The sequence below is a fragment of the Pterocles gutturalis genome, unplaced genomic scaffold, assembly GCF_000699245.1.
Source record: "Pterocles gutturalis isolate BGI_N339 unplaced genomic scaffold, ASM69924v1 scaffold23000, whole genome shotgun sequence".
In the NCBI taxonomy this organism is placed as follows: Eukaryota; Metazoa; Chordata; class Aves; order Pterocliformes; family Pteroclidae; genus Pterocles; species Pterocles gutturalis.
This window is the reverse complement of record NW_010146570.1, coordinates 33558-51318: the sequence shown is the minus strand read 5'-3', so window position 1 is coordinate 51318 and position 17761 is coordinate 33558. Positions and strand designations below refer to the sequence as shown.

Genomic DNA, 17761 nt, shown 5'->3' with positions numbered 1-17761 from the left:
CTGTGCTGTAGCGCTCAGTCAGGTCACATCCCTTTGCTGTGTTAATTTGGCTCAGACTGAAAACATGCAAGGCTCTTCAAAGAGGCAGTACAGAGGGGGCAGAAGGCGGTGCTGGGTTATGGGGGAAGGGGGACCTTCTTAAACGTGAGTGGGACAAATGTCTTGAGCAATTTTACCTCCAGTGCTCCAACCTGGCATCTGCTTTTTGTTTTGTCTTTAGCGTCTGGGTGCATGCCATGCCCAGCAGTGATGTGAGGAGGTGAAGTTCTCTTCATGCAATGTGCCCAGGGGAGTGGTGTGGCTCTGCTGGGGGGTCACTCCAGCATGAGCACAACTTTCTGATGAACTAGGAGTTGTCTCTGCTCAGATGGGAAGGTCTTTGCTCTTTCCACCAGAGTGGCCATCTGTCTTCCACTTCTGTTTTGGGTTCTTCCCTCAGCTCCATAGAGATCTTCCACTTTTCTCCTTGGCTAGATCAAGAAGGTGGCGAAAACAAAAAGCCTGAAGGCCTGTGGTTCATTTTACTGTAGATACCTGAATCGTCAGTGCGGAGGAGAGCATGTCTGGGGAGCGAGGGCTAAATGCCAGAGCAGGTGGGCTCTGCAGCATGATTTCCCTGTCCCTCCACCCTGGCAGTGGTGGGGTGGCTGCTGCTGTCGGGTTGGGAAAGTGTTTGCGCAGGAAATGGCAGTTAATGGGGAATGGCGTTCTGCAGGGATGAAACGATTCCACCCAACAGGATGGACCCACTCAACAGTGTTACTGTTTTTTCTGAACTAGGTTGGTCACTGTCCCGTCCCCACCCTACGTAAACTCAGGTGTTACAGCAGCTGTGGGAAGTTTTCCCACACCATACACAGTCCAGCAGTCTTGGACCTGAAACGATTGTCCCCTCTGGGTGCGAGACAGGTAGTTGGTGGGCAGTGGAGCATGAAGGCCATGGTTTCTGCTTCTCAGCCTTTCTGCAAATGTGGTGATGGTCATTGTAGTTGGAGCTGGCTGTCAATGTCAGTGTGGGCACTTGTCTGCTGGGGATAGCACAGTGGCACAGTCCTGATGCTGCTGTAGCCTGGGCTGGGGTCCTGCTGCAGAATGTTTGGAGGCAAGCAGGGTCGTAAGCGCTTTCCTCCTCCCTTTCCCTGTGGTTGGAGTGGTTGGAGTGGTTGGACACCAACCAGCGCTAGCTGCGGTGTGGGGAGAAACTTCTCTTTGCCATCCCTGCTGAGAGGCGGGGGGGCTGGCACTGCACCTGAAACTCTTTTGCAAGAGCTGTGTAACCTCAGAGGATCAGCTTTTCACAGCTTTACCTGAGTTGAGCAAGCTGCATCAGCTTCTCATGCAGCAGCTTCCATGGAGGGGCTAAGAGCAGCAAGTTGGTGTAGAAGACCAGCTCAGGTCAGGCAGTGACACCAGGAAGGCTGTGATTCCCTTGAAGTGCTCCTGTAAATCCTGTCTTTGCTTCCATCTTAGGGCACAAGGCTCAGTCCCTCATTTTCCTCCCACCAGTGGTGAATCTTCAAAAGTTCAAACTTTGTGGTCACTGCTCGTTTGAGTTGAGGTTGCTACCTAGAGATAAAAGCTCCACAGCTGACCCAGGTATCAAAGGCAGAGCTTCTAGATCTGGGACCCATGTGATTGCCTGTGCCCTTTCATATCTACCTCCTGCTCTGTTGTTATTATCTGTAGGCATCTGCACCGAGTGAGGCAACTGCCAATTGGCATGCATCATGGACTGGGGTGTCACTGTGTGCTGAAATGCTGCCGCTGGCAGATCAGCTCTTCGTCAGGATATGGAGCAGAAGCCAGCTTTGCATTTGACAACTGAGAGGAGGCTGACCACCCAACAATGCAGGTAGGAGTCCGTACGTGCATGGTTTTGCTGTGGGAAGGAAGTGGAGGGTAACATCATTGCCACCAAAGCAAAAATGAGTTGTTCATCCCCACAAAACTGAGCGGCAAGAACGGCTGCCTGAGCCCTTTGCACAGGGAAATATCTTGCTCTTAGAGTCTCCCCAGAGGTTCTGCTGCATGTGAAAGATGCCCAAGATGTTATATTTGGCAGATGGCCACCACAGCAATACAAATGTCAACAGAGCTTCTCCCTGGCTGATGCCAGAGAGCCGGACTCCTGTTGCTTGCTCCTGTCCCTTGCAGTACTGCTGCGTTAGGCACTGTGCAGACAAGCACTGTGGTCCTTGCACTGTGTAATGGCTGTGCTGGGATTTGCCAGATGACGTGGTGAGAGTAAGGCAGGTAAGAAATTTTGGGTTGAACCAAGGAGTAGAAAAGCAGATCAAGTCCATCAAGGGCTGTGCTGGCTGCTTGACAGCAGGGCTGTGTGGATGAACATCTCTCACTCCTGTGTCCTTTCTGGTTTTGTCCCTCTAGCCCCCCTTTCAGAATGATGATCTAGACCTGGAAGCAGCTGTAGCAAGCACCCGCCCCCAGCTAGTGGAGTTCCTCAGTCACCGTCCTGACTGGCTGCTCACGACCTCCCAGCGCTTCCTCCCAGGGGTGTCCCTGAGTGGCCTGGATGCCATCACTGATCACAGAGAAAAAGTCTCAGTGCTTCTTGACCTGCTGGAGAAGGCTGGCCCTGCCATCTGGAAAGAGTTTGCACAGTACCTCTGCATGGAGTGTGACCTTCCCCTGGATCTGGAGATACCGCTCATGAGTTCTGCGGGAGAAGGTAATGGAGATCAGGCCAGCTTCCTCTGACCGTCTCCAAACACAGCGAACACCTTGGCTCCTCGTAGCCAACAGACCAGTCTAGGCTGTGAGCCCACCAGTGCCCTCACTTGCACAGTCAGTGCCTTGTCAGTGGGAGGTGGCAGTCCTCTCCGTGGCGTCCAGGCAGCTACAATAGTTTGCATTTTCAGACGTGATTTTTCACCAGTTGGGCTACGCCTTGCTGGTGTTGGTGGCCGCATTCTTGGCTCTTTTGATAAGAGCCGGCCTGATTTGAGGTTGGAGGGTTCTGTGGACCTCATGGGAACCTGCATGGTTGTATCGTCAGGATTCCTGAATTGGAAGTGGCCCCAAGAGCAAAGTCACTTTTCCCAGAGTGCTTTTGAGACACTCGTTAGGTCTATTTGAAATGTGGGGGGAAAGTTGTGCTGTACTGCAGGGATTCCTGATTGCTTTCTGTGAGAGTGGAGTGCGTTGCGATAGCTGTGAGAGAGAAAACATTGATGCAATAGTATCTCGGGAGTTTCTCAATGGCAATGATGTTCTCAATCAGAAAATTTAGCTTCGGTCCCTATTTCTTGGTGAGAAAGTTTACACAGGTTTCTTGAAGGAAGGTTTTGAAACTGCTGAAATTTGTTGTGGTATTTTTTTCTTGGAAGCACAACTTTTGGCTTAGAAATGTAAGTTGAGGTAAAAAAAATTAGACATAAAAAGCCAAAACCAATAAAAATTGTGCACCCGTTCTCCAATAAAGCTGAGGTGAATTTTTTTGATAGATTTGTTTGAATATAAAAAAAATTACTCCCTTTTTGTTCCATGGCTTTTTAATTGCTATTTTTTATTTTTGTCATCCAGAAAGGCGAGAAATATAGAAGTCTTAAAATATTCACACCACAAGCAAACCACTTCCCCATATCTCTCATTAGCAGTTGGATGTGGTGGCTTTAGAGAAGATGGCTTGATCCATAACACATGTGGTCAACACTGCGCGTTACGGTGTAGGCTGTACACACAGCGTGTGCACACGCTCTTTTATGAAAGCCTGTGGCACCAGCTGGGCTGCGCCTCTCCCTTTCTGGATTACTTTATCATGTTATTAATTCTTTTCTGTTAGCATCACACTTCGCAGGAAGTCTTGCCCAATAAGTCTTTCTCAGCGGTGCTGTCTGTCACATCCTGCTTGTAGTAACTTGTCGTTACTTGTGCCAGTCGGACGGATGCGGCCTTTGGCAACCAACTGCAGCAGCAGTTACTGTGGCAGTGTTGAAATGGGGGAAAGACCAGACAAGCAACAGGGAACAAAGACTGATGGGGACTTTCTCTTGGGATAAAGCCGAAACAGATTTCAGCCTTTGAATGCTGTGGCATATCATAAAAGAAAACTTCTCTTAAGGTTTTGGAGTTGGCTTATGCTGGTTTAACTGTGATATTAACAGTTCAGCATCATTGATCCTTCTGAAGGTGAATTGCTTTTGGTTTTGCTCTCGGGGTGGCTTTCAGTGAACCCTGACCCTCTGCAGAGCTGTGTGGTTGCAGGGGCTGTCCCAAGGCTGTGGGCAGGAGCTGGTGGTTTGGAGGAGCACCACACAGGACCACACTTGAGAGTAGCGAAGCAGTCTTAGGTGAAGCAAGATTAACTGTGAGATTGCCTTAGCTGAAGTGACTCCTAGGGAAATGAGCTGATGTCTGCATGGTGAGTGAGACTGGAGAACTGATGAAGGCTAAAACCAACCTGAAGGGCAGCCCAAGCAGCACTTGGGAAGAGTAGGGGAGAAAGAGTGAGATTGAGTCTTCCAGCATCAGAGCTGGTTTACTTTGGTTTGCCTGGCACACAGTGCAAGAGTCAGGATATTTGAGCTGTTGAACAAATTTTGTGTGAGGCTGTGGTGCAGCACGTGTGCCTGTTTGAAGCCTTGTTCTTTAGTTGCTTCATGCTGATGCTAGAGCTGGAAATACCAGAGTCCTGGCTTGCACTCCTGGCTGAGAAACGCTGGAAATGGATTAATGTATGAAGGCTTCCGATCTGATTTTGGAGAGATGCTTTCAGGCATGAGTTTATATGAATAGAAGAGTCCTGATGGTACACGGGCTCCTGTTTGGCCTGAGCAGGATCTCCCTCTGGAGCTCTGTGGATGTTGTCTGTGGGGCTGGCTGTACTAAATGGGGTTTTGGGGCCATCCAGTGAGTCAGAAAAGGCCCTTGACTGGGCTGCTAACTATGCTGATAGTGGAAGAGTAAGGCTTCACTTTGTGGCTGTGGTGTGGTTTTACACTAGTCAAAGCTGCCCATGCTCTGAGTTTGTATGTGTCACAGAGAAAAGGTGTTTCACTCCTCCCTTGAAAGCAGAGGTTAACTGTGTTTTAGAGCAATCTGAAAGGAAAAGACCAGATGGGGAGCCTGCAACTTGCCTGCGTCGCCTCAGCCCTTATTCTGAGTCTTGGTTTGTATGACCATGTGTGTTGCGAGCTGCTTGCCCTTTGACTTTGGCCAACGGCACCCCAGATGTCAACAGCAGGATGGTTGCAGTAACTGTATTTTGTTTCCAATCCAACTCCTTTAGGTGACTTAAGCCAGAAACAAGAAGCATGCACAGATGTGACTGCCCGGTCGTCTGTGCCGAAAGGTAAGGCTGGAGCAGCCCCTGGGGTGCTATGCTCTTGGAGTTCATTTTCTCTGCCCATGGGCTGGGCAGGGCTACAAATATCCCATGTATTTGCTGCGGTGCTGGTGGGGTGTGGGGAAGCCACTGCAGCTTCAGGTTTGATTTTTCTGTTCTTGGTGCTTTCCAGATTAACTCTCCCTTGTTTCATTTTCTCTCCCTGAATTTCAGAAAAGTCCTATTGGCCCTGACTCTGCTAAGGAACTTGCTCATTTTAGTTTCTCTAGCCAAGGGAATCTCCCACCCACTCTGCAAAATCCCCACTTGTTTCACTTTTACTGTGGTTGGCCCATTGGTAGGTGGAGGAAGTTGGTTTGGCTTTTAAAGGAAGATCAGACAGACTATCTGGGAGTTGATCCAGCAGAAACCATTTTAGAGGTGTTGGAATCGGAGATGAAAAGAGTGGATAGTAGTAATTTTAGGGCTTTCTTCAGGGGTGAATTTGGGACTGAGGCCTTCCTACTCAGTGCAGATCATGAAATGAGGGATTTGTTTTCAAGATCCCTCCTCTTCCTCTGTCACTTTGCAGCAGCATTCATCACCTAAATGTCTATCAGAAGCCTTTTGTGGAAAGTGAAAATACTGACGGTATGTGCCACCACTGAGCAATATCCCTGGGCCCTCGTGTAACAGCTGCTGGAATCCCTGGAAGCTGCTAAATTCTGAATTGCCTTCTCAGTCATATCTATTCAGTTTCCAGAAAATGAAACACCAGCCCAGGTCCTCCCCATGTGAAGAGTGTCACAGCAGAAAGAGAGAAGGAATGTGATTCTGGCATCCAGCTTTGTGAGAGGATAAATGGTGGAGGTACTGGCAAAAAGAATCCAGACTATCACAGAAAGCTGCTGTCAGTTTACTGTGTCCTCCTGAAATGTGTGCTGGGGGAAAACGAAGCAGCAGGTGATGAAGCCTCATGTTCTGCATGCTGCAGTGTAGAGGAGTCCCTGAGCCAGGAGCCTCGCAGTGCAGAGAGCAAAGTGCAACCCTTGTGTCCTGTAGAGGTGCTTAACGTTGGTGGCAGGGAGTGGGAGTGGTGCTGGATTGCCCATTGGGGAAAAATAGATGTTTTGAAGGAAAAGCTACTCTTCCTTTTTTTCCTGCTGTGTGAATTTGGGGATGGGCCACACTCACAGGAACAGGACCTTCTTGCAGAGCTGGCTCTGCTTCTTGCTGAGGTTTGCCGGTGTCCTCAGCACCTTATAACTTGTGTGTTTGCATCTGCTGGTTGCTTTCCCTGCTCCTGGCCAGACAGAGGCAGGCTTTTAGCACCACGCTGCCTGAGCAGTGAGCCCTCCCTGCCTTGCCCATCCCTGCTGGTGTTACCCATTTAAAATCCTAGCTCCCAGCCTACCTTTTGCAGTTCCAGCTGTTCGCATGGTCACAGAGACACTTTTGCCTCTGCTTTCCACTCAGAGACTCCTTCTGAGTCACGGCACTGCAAATACTGTATCTTGTGTGTCGCGTGCAGTTTTCAGATCTTGAAAACACAAGAGACCTTTCTGTTCTGCAGACACGCTGCTGCTGCTAGCTGCTCTGCCCCAGCGAGTAGCCAGTCAATCTTGGTCGTTGCTGGTGGAACCGAAATTTGAAAATAGTGCTGAAAGGTACTAGGACCAGTTAAGAAAGGCAAGAATTTCTCAGCTCTGCCCAATCTCTCCATCTGAGAGCGCACCATAAACAAACAGGGAATTAATCACCCTAACCAGCCCTGGGTATGTGTGGGCTGTGCGTTCCCCAGAAATAACTGTTCCCTGCCCTGTTCCCCGGGGTAACAGAGCCATTTGTGTGTTCAAAGCAAGGCAGATGCACCACTCAGCCCCCAGAAAGACTCACCAGTGAGGTGACTGTGGTCAGTCTCAGAAAATGCAGGGCAGCTTTTCACAGCAGTATATGTAGCTCCTTCACACAGCACGCCTTGGCCAGCTGAACTCATGGAGCTGCCTTTGCTCACAAGGAAACTTTCTGTGGAGCTGAGATATTTCCTGCACCTGCTTGCTTTCAGGTCCATCACATGGGCTTATCCTGCTTTGGGTGGACTTAAATCCTGAGGAGGAGTGGAGAACAGTTGAAAGAAATTGAGCTGTGGGCATTGCCGGAGGGTGTAGCTGGATGTGGTCCTGCTGTTTGGTTTGTCTCTGTCCTGTGTCTGCCAGGCTTCTTACATAGGACATGGAGAAAGTGGTTCTGAGCATGTGAAACTTGGCAGTGCTTGTGTGGTGTCTTTCATTAGGCTGTTCGTAGTCCTTAATACTCTCTCTACTTCTGTATGTTCCTCCAAACCCAGAAGTGCACATACCTCTTCTTTTTTTTTTCCCTTCCAGAAGCTGTGCTGCCAGTAGGGTCATTTCCTAGGATACTTTTTGATGGGCTGTTATGATAGTTTTTTCGTAAGGTTCTGGCACATCTTAGCACTGTGTTTCTAAGTAAATGAGGGGATTGAGTAAAAGGATCTGAGCATCATTTGCTAAACCTAACACATTTATTGGAAAACATGCCTTTTAAAATTCATGTTGTTTCCTGCAAGAATTTTCAAATCTTCCACCAGCAGCTTGTACTTCCCTGTTTCTGATGTCCCAGCTGCTGTTGTCTGAGAACGGTAAGAGTTGCATATTAACAACTCTGTGAAGTGGAAAGTCATGTTCCAATATTCTATAAATGTTGAATCCTTGTAGCTGATCGTCTGTCCCAGGGAGGAGGAAGGACCTCCTTGAGTTCTCTGCAAAAACACTTAAGTGAATAGTACAGGGAAGTAGCAGATCACACTGTGGCCAGCAAGATTGATGGTTTCCACTAGGAAAATCTATGTAAATAAACTGAAGTGTTGGAATGAATTGGCTGGAGAAGTTCAGGGAGCTCCATTACTGAAGGACTTTAAACCAGCCCAGAACCTGTAGCCACTCCTGAAAGCTGTAGCATATTCGAGGTGAGACAAAAGGAGGGATTAGCCTCATGAGGACCAGCCCAGGCTGTCTTTCTATAGCTAGATGTGCCTCTGCTTTTACTTCAACATTTGCAAAAGCTAGTTGAATTTGCAAATGGTTTTGTCTCTCTGATTTTGCCTCTTCAGCTCCCCAAATGGAAAGTCTTGCCCACCTTTAATAAGCTGCCATTCAAAATGCTCTTTTGACATGTTTCTGACTTTTCAAATTTCAGGGTTTGCTCGCCGCCGCCGTCACAGCAGCTCTGTGTGTGATAAGGATGTTAAACAGCAACGACTAGGTATGTAGGTGCTCCAGAAGCAAAGTGGTGGTGTGCTTCCTCTGAGCAAGAACCTATTTAACTTATTTGCAGAAACACCCAAGAAATCAATCTCCCACATTGAGGGAAACTTTTATTTGGTAGCTGCATAAACTACTAATGCAACGGGTTATAGAACATCTAGACAGCGGGACCTGGCAAATAACAGGAAACGTCCATTTCTATTTGAGAGATATGTTGGATCTACCTGAGGAGAAGGGATGCAGATGGCATGGGCTAAGAACTCCCTTGAAGTGTGACAGGCCAGTAAAGCATTCAGTTGTAGGTCACCTCTGTATTTGTTTGCTTTTTTTTTTTTTTAACCAAATTCAGGAGACATGCTGGCAATTAAAAACCCACAAAAGGCTCTACAGTTTCTCTAGCATATTAAAGACTTATTTCAGCTCACCCTGAAGTAGAGAAGTAACTGAATAGATGAGTGATAACAAAGTCATGCCAGAGTAATTCCTGGAAAGACTGAGTAGCCTGAGCAGGCCTGCGGGCTGTGTAACACCGGTGTCCACATCCTTTCCTTCATCATCTGCCCTTCTTTACCCTTTTCCACCTCTGCTTTTAGCCTTGCAGTCCCCACAGCCCAGCGCTGCCCAGTGTCTGGTGGGGGAACACAGGGAGCATGGCAAAGCGGGCAGCTGCAGCTGGGCTGGAGCCAGTTTTTGATTGAAAGTTTGCACCCAGGAAAGTTTTTGTGGAGATGCTCCCGAGAGGGCAGATCTTACCGGCTGACAAAGTTCAGCAAACTTAACAGCAGCTTTTTCAGAGGGTGCTGAGCACCCTTAATTATCACCACTGTTCTCCCTTCAACAAAGGGATGTAGATACCATCAGGGATCTCAAATTCTCAAAGCAAAAGATATGTCTGTTCCGAGGTGTGGATAGCTGAGCAAGGGTGGCACAAGGCCAGTGTGGGTGAACAGGGAGCTAGTGAACAGGGAATTACGAGCACAATCCTAAAGATTTAATAAGATTTAGTTTTTATATAAATAAAGCTGTTTCACTTTTTCCCTGAATTTTCTTCTTCTTCAGCCCCTGTGCAAAAGTAGGAAGAGTTGTAGGTTATTTTCATGTGTTCAAAGTTTGTCATCTCTGCCTAGCTCTGTGGAGCAGCCTCTGATCAGGGCCATTGTTTCTCTGTGTATGAGTCATAGTATTTTGGATCTGTCACAGCTCAGAACTAACTTTTTCACTCTCATACTCACTGTGTTGTCTTCTCTTCCAGATTCAGCCGAAAAGTACCAGCATCTCCTCATGGATTCTATCCGCCAGAGATATGGAAGCAGTAGAGCAGCAGGAGCAGCAGCACAGGAACAAACGCAGCCACTGGCTTTCAACCAAGCCTTTGTCAACCTTGTCATTCGGCAGAGAAAATCTTCCCGCTTAAAAGAGAGACCAGATAAACCCCGAGAGGATGCGGCAGGTGCTCCTGAACCGGAAGAATGTGCGGATACAGCTGTGAAAGTGTCAGATCTGTTTTGTAGTGTGGTCCCGTCAGGCACGACAAAGGTGATCTTTTTGTTTGGTAAACCAGGAACAGGCAAGACCATGCTAATGCACAGGATTTGTCAGAAGTGGGCAGAAGGCGCCCTGCCTCAGTTTCTCTTCACTTTCCTATTTGAGTTTCGGCAGCTGAATTTATTAAAAAGAAAATTGACTCTGAAGGAGCTTTTGTTTGACCTGTTCCTTCAGCCAGAAGACAGCCCTGATGATGCAGTGTTCCAGTACCTCCTGGAAAATGCCAGGCATGCACTGATCATCTTTGATGGGCTGGATGAGTTTGCAGCTAACATGGATGTGTCATCCTCTTCTAAGGGAGGCCCAGCTCTTACCTCCCGTGTGTCCATATCCGAGCTCTTTGCAGGCCTCTGTCATGGGAAGCTCCTACCTGGTTGCACAGTGTTGGTCACCAGCCGACCTATGAGACTACCTGACTTCTTATCAAACACGGTAGATATGCTAGCAGAAATTTGGGGATTTGACCATCAGAAGGTTGAGGAATATGTGAGCCACTATTTTCATCAGCATTCATTCAAAGAACAAGCCATCGCTCACCTGAAGAACAACACCAAGCTCCTCAGCATGTGCCTGATCCCTGCTCTGTGTTATGTCGTGTGCGTCTGTTTGGAATATTTGCTCCTTAAACATCAGATGAGCGTGGAGCTTCCTCAGACTATGACACAGTTTTATATTAAAATGCTTCTGATTTTCATAAACAAGCAGCAGGGAGAGTGTGCAGGCGGCGAGGAGACTCAACTGAACTGTAACAAGAAGGCCATTTTGGGTCTGTGTGATCTTGCACTGAAAGGCCTGGAAGAGAAGAAGCTTGTGTTTTATGTGGGTGATATTCCAGAGCACGTGAAGGAATTTGCTTCCTTACATGGATTGCTGACTGTCTTTGAGGTGAAGACGAGTGGCACTTGCCCAGAGGCTGGCTATGCCTTTGTGCACTTGAGCTTGCAGGAGTTTTTTGCAGCGCTGTGTCTCATGGTAAGTAAAGAGGTGGACAAGAACTACCTGAAGAAGAAGTTTTCTTTGAAGTCAAAGTGGACTTTAAAGAATGAGGCCAAGAGCGAGTTCCTGGAGAGTTTTCACATCTTTCTGTCAGGCTTGTCGTCACAAGAGTGTAGGACGTTTCTCATGCTGCTAGCTGAACAAGGTGAAGCTTGGGTGCAGGATAAGCAGGATGTGATCCTGGAGTCTCTCAAGAAACTGGCAGCCACTCATCTGACGGGGCCTAAAGTCATTGAGCTCTGCCATTGCACATTTGAAACGCAAGACCTCAAAGTAGCCCAGCACATCGGGAGCCTGCTGAATTTCAAGTATGAGTTTAAAAACTTCAGACTGACATCTCTGGACATGTCGTCTTTGGTTTTTGTCATAAACTCAGGCCACGATTTGACTTATTTGGATTTTGCGGGATGTCTCGTGGACATTGACTGTTTGGAGGTTCTGGCTGGCTGTAAAAATGTGAAGCACTTAAGGTAAACACACTGAGTGCTGTGAGCTGGTGGGTGGAGAGAAGGGGTATGAGGTTGGAAGGACAAGCCTGGTATTTGTTTTAGAAGGGAGAGAAAGAAGATGTGAGAAATTCTGATCTGAACAGCATAACTTTGATACAGAAGAAATTTATGAAATAATGAATTTATGAGTGATTGAAGGATATCAACATGATAAATCCATTCTGGCTGTATGAGGTTTTTTTATGTTTCTTTGTTTTGATTAAAACAATAAAACAACAGGGTAGTTAGTGTAGCAGATAAGAGAGAAAATGAGAGGCATTTCTTGGCAATACAAAGGCAGGGCAAATCACACAAACAAATGAGAAAGTTATGATCTAAGTGAAATCTCCATAAACCAGATGAACAGGAGGTGACAACTGCACTCTCCAGTGCTCTCTGTCAGTACTTTGCTGTAATGCTGGTAGGACTTCTCAAGGAGGATCTCTTGGGTTTCTGTTGTGGAACAGGTCTCATTCCGTATTTCTGTGAATGACTCTGAGGAGTACGTGTAGAGTTTGTTATGTGGAGAAGATGGGGAGCAACCAGGGTGAGAATTACCTTGACCTGAAGGGAAGGATGTTGTCTGCTGTGAAGCAAAGGAGCAGAAACAAAGACATCAAGACTGCACTTCCTAGATATTGATATTGTTGTAAAAAGGACAGTAATCAATTGTGCTCTGCCTCCATTAAGAGGAGTAGGAATACCATTTAATTTACTGTTAGAAAAGCTTTCTGATGATACATCCTGACTCTGAATTGCTAATGCAGGCACAGGGGCAGAGCATGGAGTCCTCTGCTTTCAATGAGAAGATGCCTGAGGATGGTTGGGCTGCTCCCTTGCATTAGGAGAACAGAACAGGGGATTTTGAGGGGTTCCTCAACTCATACACACTCAAGCCCGTCCCTGCTTTCGTTTACAGTCTGTAGGATGCTAGCTCTTGGTCCATCTCTTGGAAGGGCGAGCAGAGGGTAGTGGGATCCCAGGCATTTCAGCTGCGTCTTGCTCGTACAGAACCTGTCTAAAGAAGCAGCATCGCCGCAGGCGTGTTTCTAATGGCTGTGGGCGATGTCTGTCGTGCCACTGCACCTCTGCAGCTTGTCCCCGACTCCCTCTGGCTTAGGGGAAGGTGGCAGAGGCACTTCGGGCAACAGGGCCATAAGTGGGTTTTGCTCTCATGGCCTCCAAACATGCTGTGGGAGTCATGCAACCCAGGGAGCTTTGTACCAGTACATCCCATAATGAATACATCCTGCAGCTGATTCAAAGGAGAGCTGGTGTGCCTGAAAGCTTGCCTGATTGTCTGTTTTTTTCTGACACCATCAGTTCCTTCTATAAAAGAGGTATTTTCCCTAAAAACTGTGTGCTTTTTATATCTTGGACAACTCTGGCTACTGTGCCACCCAAATTTAAAGTGTCTGGCTTGAAATCAACCCTCTTGTAGCTCAGTAGCTCAGCAACTCAGCACACAGCAGCTGTTAGACTCTGCATGAGTTTGGTTTGCCCCTGTGTGACCTCCCTTGTCTCCAGGGTCCTGGCTCTGGGGGACGTGCAGTAGGGCTGACTCTTCATCTGTGGCAGCACTTACACATGGTGTCACCATACCAAAAGGCAGAAGCCATCTCTTGGGGTACTTGCAGTTGATGTGCAAGCTTAATGTAAAACAGATGTGTGAAAATATAAAGATGCTGCAAAAAAAAGAACATGAAACAGTTGCTGTTAAGAAAGAAATTCAACACTTTTTAAAAAATCATGTTTTAACCTGTTCTATGGGACAGCTTATTTTGGTTTTTATTGTGTTTATGTTTTTTCCCTTTCCTTCATGATTTAGCTTTCGTAGTAGGAGATGTGGTGATGACTTTGCTGCTGCTCTTTCAAAGAGCTTACGAGGAATGGGGAGCCTGAAGAAACTAGAGTAAGTCTTTGCTTGTAAAATCAGAGCCTTCTCTCTATCTGTCTGTCCTCTGTTTCTGTCGTGCAGTTGAATTACGTCTGCTCTGTGCAGCACAGAGTAACGCGGTGTGATGCAGAGCAGCACGGATACGTGCAGCATTTGTTTTATGCTGGTATCAAGAGGAGTATTGCGTTGCCCTGGTTGAAAAGGAGTATAAAGTTGGCTGCATGTGGCAGAGTCAGGCCATGTTCTCTCTGTTGGTGTGCTGGGAGTGCAGTGCAGGCACACATCCGAGACAGGCTTGCCATGCACTGCACAGGATGCTAGTCCTCCCTTCTGCTTGCTTTGAATGATTCTTTCTTTTTCCAGGTTGACAGGCGGGAGCATCACAGCTGAGGGGATGACTAACTTGGTCCAGGCTTTGTCACAGTGCCTCCAGCTTGAGGAAATAAAGTGAGTGTGTTGTGGCAGTGACCCTCAAATCAGCCGCTTGTTCCTTGGTGGCCTGGGGTACTAATGAGAATGAGTCTGTGTGCAGTTTGCAGGACAATCGGATATGGGATCCAGAGGTGAAGGGGGCGGTGGACCTATTTTCCACAATGGAAAGGCTGAAGAAAGTCGAGTGAGTAAAAATGGCTTAAACCTATTAAAAGTAGTAGCCACTATGAAGCCAAACATAGCATCAGAGAGAGTTTGAATCCAAATCAGATCAGAGTTGCTGGATGTCTCTGTAAGGGGTGACACTTGCTCTTAGAGGTGACAGTGGGGACATGTGTGGCACTAAGCTGGGGCACAGACATTTAAGTGGAAGCAGGGCTGTGCTGGAGGCCTGGCTCGGTTTGAGATAGACTCAGCCTCACAGTTCTTACACAGGTGTTTTAAAATAATCTCAAGGGAGTCCTGACACCACTGACACCTCTCCAGGAATTACAATGCATGTGCTCAACTTGGTGCCTGGCATGACTTTTTCCTCTTCTGCCTCCTCCCCTCTCTTCCCCTTGGTCAAGCTCACATTGAGATGCCTCACCTCTGCATAGGAGAGGATGGCCCTGTCCCTCTCTTCCCAGCCTTTTTGTTAGCCCTCTTCTCCTGTACTCCTCCTCCTAACACTCCTGTACCAGCTTGGTGCTGAAATGAGGGGGACTGACTGCTAGGCAAGCTCCCAGCAGGGATCTGCATCTTTTTTAGGTGGAGAGAACCACTGTGGTTTGTGAAGGGATTTAAAGCCTTTGAAAAGCTAGCAGGGGCAGTTTGAGCAGCAGCAGGCAAAGCAGAGAGCAGGGCTGCTGCAAGTGTTGGAGTCTCAGTGTAGTCTGCACTGCAGGAGAGGGGTAGCCACAAAGCTACACTGCCTCTGCAGCAAGGCAAAGGCACAGCACTGCCTGCCCACCCCAGGTAAAAGGGAGTGACTCTGTATTTAAAGGGCTTCCACGTACCCCTGGGCATGAGTGGGTGAACCCAAAATACCTCCAGTTATTGCTGGACCCCATCCCAGAATTAATTACTGGCTTTGATTAAAAGGGTTTAAAAGCATGTTGTAAAGAAGGAGGAGGGGGGGATTTGCCTGCTCCTCTGCTTTCCTGGGCACATTGGATAACAACTTGTGGGAAATGCCAGCATGTCCGCAGTGAAGCAGCTTATCGTATGGGAAAGGTAAGAAGTCAGGGGAATTTGTAAGCCTCATTCCTTCAGACATTTCTGTTACACACATGCAGCGGTGGTGGCGTGGGTGATTCCTTTGAGGCTCCCAGGAATGGTGCTCTGTGGCCCTGAGAACAAGCAGAGGATTTGTAGAAGCAAGACTGTATGGTTCGTATTTAATGAGGTTCAACAAGTAATGTAACAGAATAAACGTGTAATTAAAGAATAAATCCTTAGAGGTTGTTAGTATTGTGTCTTCGGGGATGTTTTAAAAGTGAGGGTTTAAACCACACTACTTTAATATGCCGTACATCAATTCGATTTGTTATAGCAAGAGTTTAACTGTACTTTGGGCTGGTTGTGTAACCGTGCAGGTATAAGGTACATTCACTACATAACCCCAAAATGGTAAATAATTCTGTTGCACATAGAGGAAGTATCTCTGATTTTACATTCATGGGACCTATAGCTTGCAGAGAACAGCTATGTTCTGATAATGCTTTTGTTGGGTCTTAAATGCAAAATTTTGAAGCTTTAGAGAAATCCCCTAACTAAAAGAATGTGTGCTTCAGGGTGTCTGGGTGCAGAGCAGGAGGTGTTTGCGTAACAAAAGAGTGTGCTGTTGGGTCTCCCAGCTGAGGCTGTTTTCTTTCTCGTGTTCACAGTCTGAGCCACAACGATTTTTCCTTGAAAGCTGTTCTTATTTTGGCAAAGGAAGTCATCGTGTGTCAAAACGCTACTGAACTGCGTGTCAGGTATCAGTGCGTGAGAGCTGTTACAAATGTGTTGTCTCTTTAGATGCTGACTTAATGGACACTGTTTTACAGCTTAATTGTTGGCTAATCAAAGTCAACAAAGATTAATTTTAATCCTTTTTGTTTTCTGTTTGGAAAAAAATTTGAATTCATCATATTATGGATCTTCTCTGTGTATTTTTTTAATAGGTCATTTGATCCTTGCTCTGTAAATTGATTTGCAGGGTGTAATATTTCTTCTAGTATAACATAATTTGAACTTGCTTTTAAGCTCTCCAGTATATCAACTGGGCAATTCTTTACTAGCTACCATGAATTCGCTATAAATCAGTTAAGTTTACTGAAAAGGTGTGAATTTAAGGAGCTGTAGCTCTATCTTCCTTCAAATTACAGGTTTTGGTGTTTTCGTATGTCCGGGATGACAGAGAAAGGGTACAATTTTAAGATACTGGCTCTTATGGCTGTAAATTTAACAGGCCAAATTAATCCTCAGTGTAACTCAAGGAAAGTCAAACTGCATACAGCTTTTTCTTATTTTTCTTGCTGGAATGGAGTTTCCACAGAACCTCTTTCCAACTGCTGTTCTTGAAAAAAAAAAAAAAAAGTCACAGCCCAGTCTTCTTAACTGTGTTACTCTCTTGCCTGTGCTGCAGCCCCAGTTCCACATGCGGGGTGTCCTGCTGCCCTCTGGCCGCACAGTTGCACGATTGCCTGCCTGTGGCAATGAGCTAGTGTAGCAGATGTCCAGGCCCTTTTTAGCATCCAGGCATTGGTCCTGACTGAGCACATCTGCTAAAGAAATGGCATCCTTCCATCTGTGCCCTGACGTTGGCTTGGATCTCTTTTTCAGGAAGGACACAGTGATGATTTATTTTTCTGGCCCATCTGGGAAAGTTTCAAGGTGAGAAACTGCACTTGGGGTTATGCTGTATTCAGAGTTATGCTGATTCAAACCGTCAGCTTGGCGTCACTATAAACACTCCAACAATAGAACTGCTTGCCTTTGCCCTGGCTTCTGGCACAGCTGGATCCACCTGAGCAAAGAGAAAGGTAACCAAAATCCCTGGTCTTTGCACAGACCTACCAGCCAGCTGCACAAAGGCAACACCTTAGTGCCTGTGTAAGCTTGAAGTGCTGTGTTCCTCTTGCAAAACTGCTGCTGCTGAAGCCAATGGACAGTTGAAGGTGAGGATAAACGAAGGAAATGCCTTTGCTCCTTCTCTAGCTGGCTCCTATGCTCTCCCTGTGTGTACTTCTGAAGGAAGGGTGGATTTGACCTTAATTAAGAAACTATGAAACAACCTCTTGTTCCGTTATAGGGAACTCACTTTGCCATGTTGTGCAGTCCTCAGGGGACTTCACGATATTTGGCATGCATGTGTGAACTGACTCAGCCTGGCTCCGAGTCAGCTAGAAACTGCTCCTGTTCAGATGCCTGAATATCCATCTTGTGCTGTTGTAGGCAGCCTGGCACAGGCGAGTTTGTTTATCCCTTCCTGTGGTGGTGCAATCCCACATGGTGGCAAAGCATCCTGCGTCTTAGTCGTGCCTTTGAATTTGGGCTCCGTTGTCAAGTTGATTCAAATATACAGTGAAATCCCGTGTGGAAGCCCCTTGTGCTCCCATCTCCTGATAGAGGTCTTCTGGCTCTTGAAAATCACTTAACCTTGCGTGGAATGGTTGGATAGAACACAGACTTTGTGGTTTCTTCCAGAAAACTTCCAGAAAATACTAACCACCTCCCAGGTCCTCATATTTTGTGAAGGCGTATTAAAGGCCAAATATTTTGCTTGTTTGCAGATCTTTGGATTTGAAGTGGGAAGAGAATAACGAACATGGAATTCCAGCCAGACACGTGAAGTTATGGTAAGAAAAGG

General features: G+C 47.0%; 1 protein-coding gene across 1 annotated transcript in view; it reads left to right on the top strand.

Annotated features, from left to right (window-relative positions):
• Positions 1 to 2388: 2388 nt before the first annotated feature.
• Positions 2389 to 17761, top strand: part of NLRC5 (NLR family, CARD domain containing 5) — a gene marked incomplete at its 5' end in the record, with an annotated part of 44488 nt that continues 29115 nt past the window's right edge. Inside the window, 10 exons of the mRNA XM_010085795.1 lie at positions 2389 to 2689; positions 5249 to 5311; positions 8501 to 8566; positions 9821 to 11579; positions 13426 to 13509; positions 13858 to 13941; positions 14027 to 14110; positions 15795 to 15884; positions 16735 to 16785; positions 17685 to 17750. Coding sequence (XP_010084097.1) covers positions 2389 to 2689; positions 5249 to 5311; positions 8501 to 8566; positions 9821 to 11579; positions 13426 to 13509; positions 13858 to 13941; positions 14027 to 14110; positions 15795 to 15884; positions 16735 to 16785; positions 17685 to 17750 — 2648 coding nt within the window. The remainder of the gene's footprint in view (positions 2690 to 5248; positions 5312 to 8500; positions 8567 to 9820; positions 11580 to 13425; positions 13510 to 13857; positions 13942 to 14026; positions 14111 to 15794; positions 15885 to 16734; positions 16786 to 17684; positions 17751 to 17761) is intronic.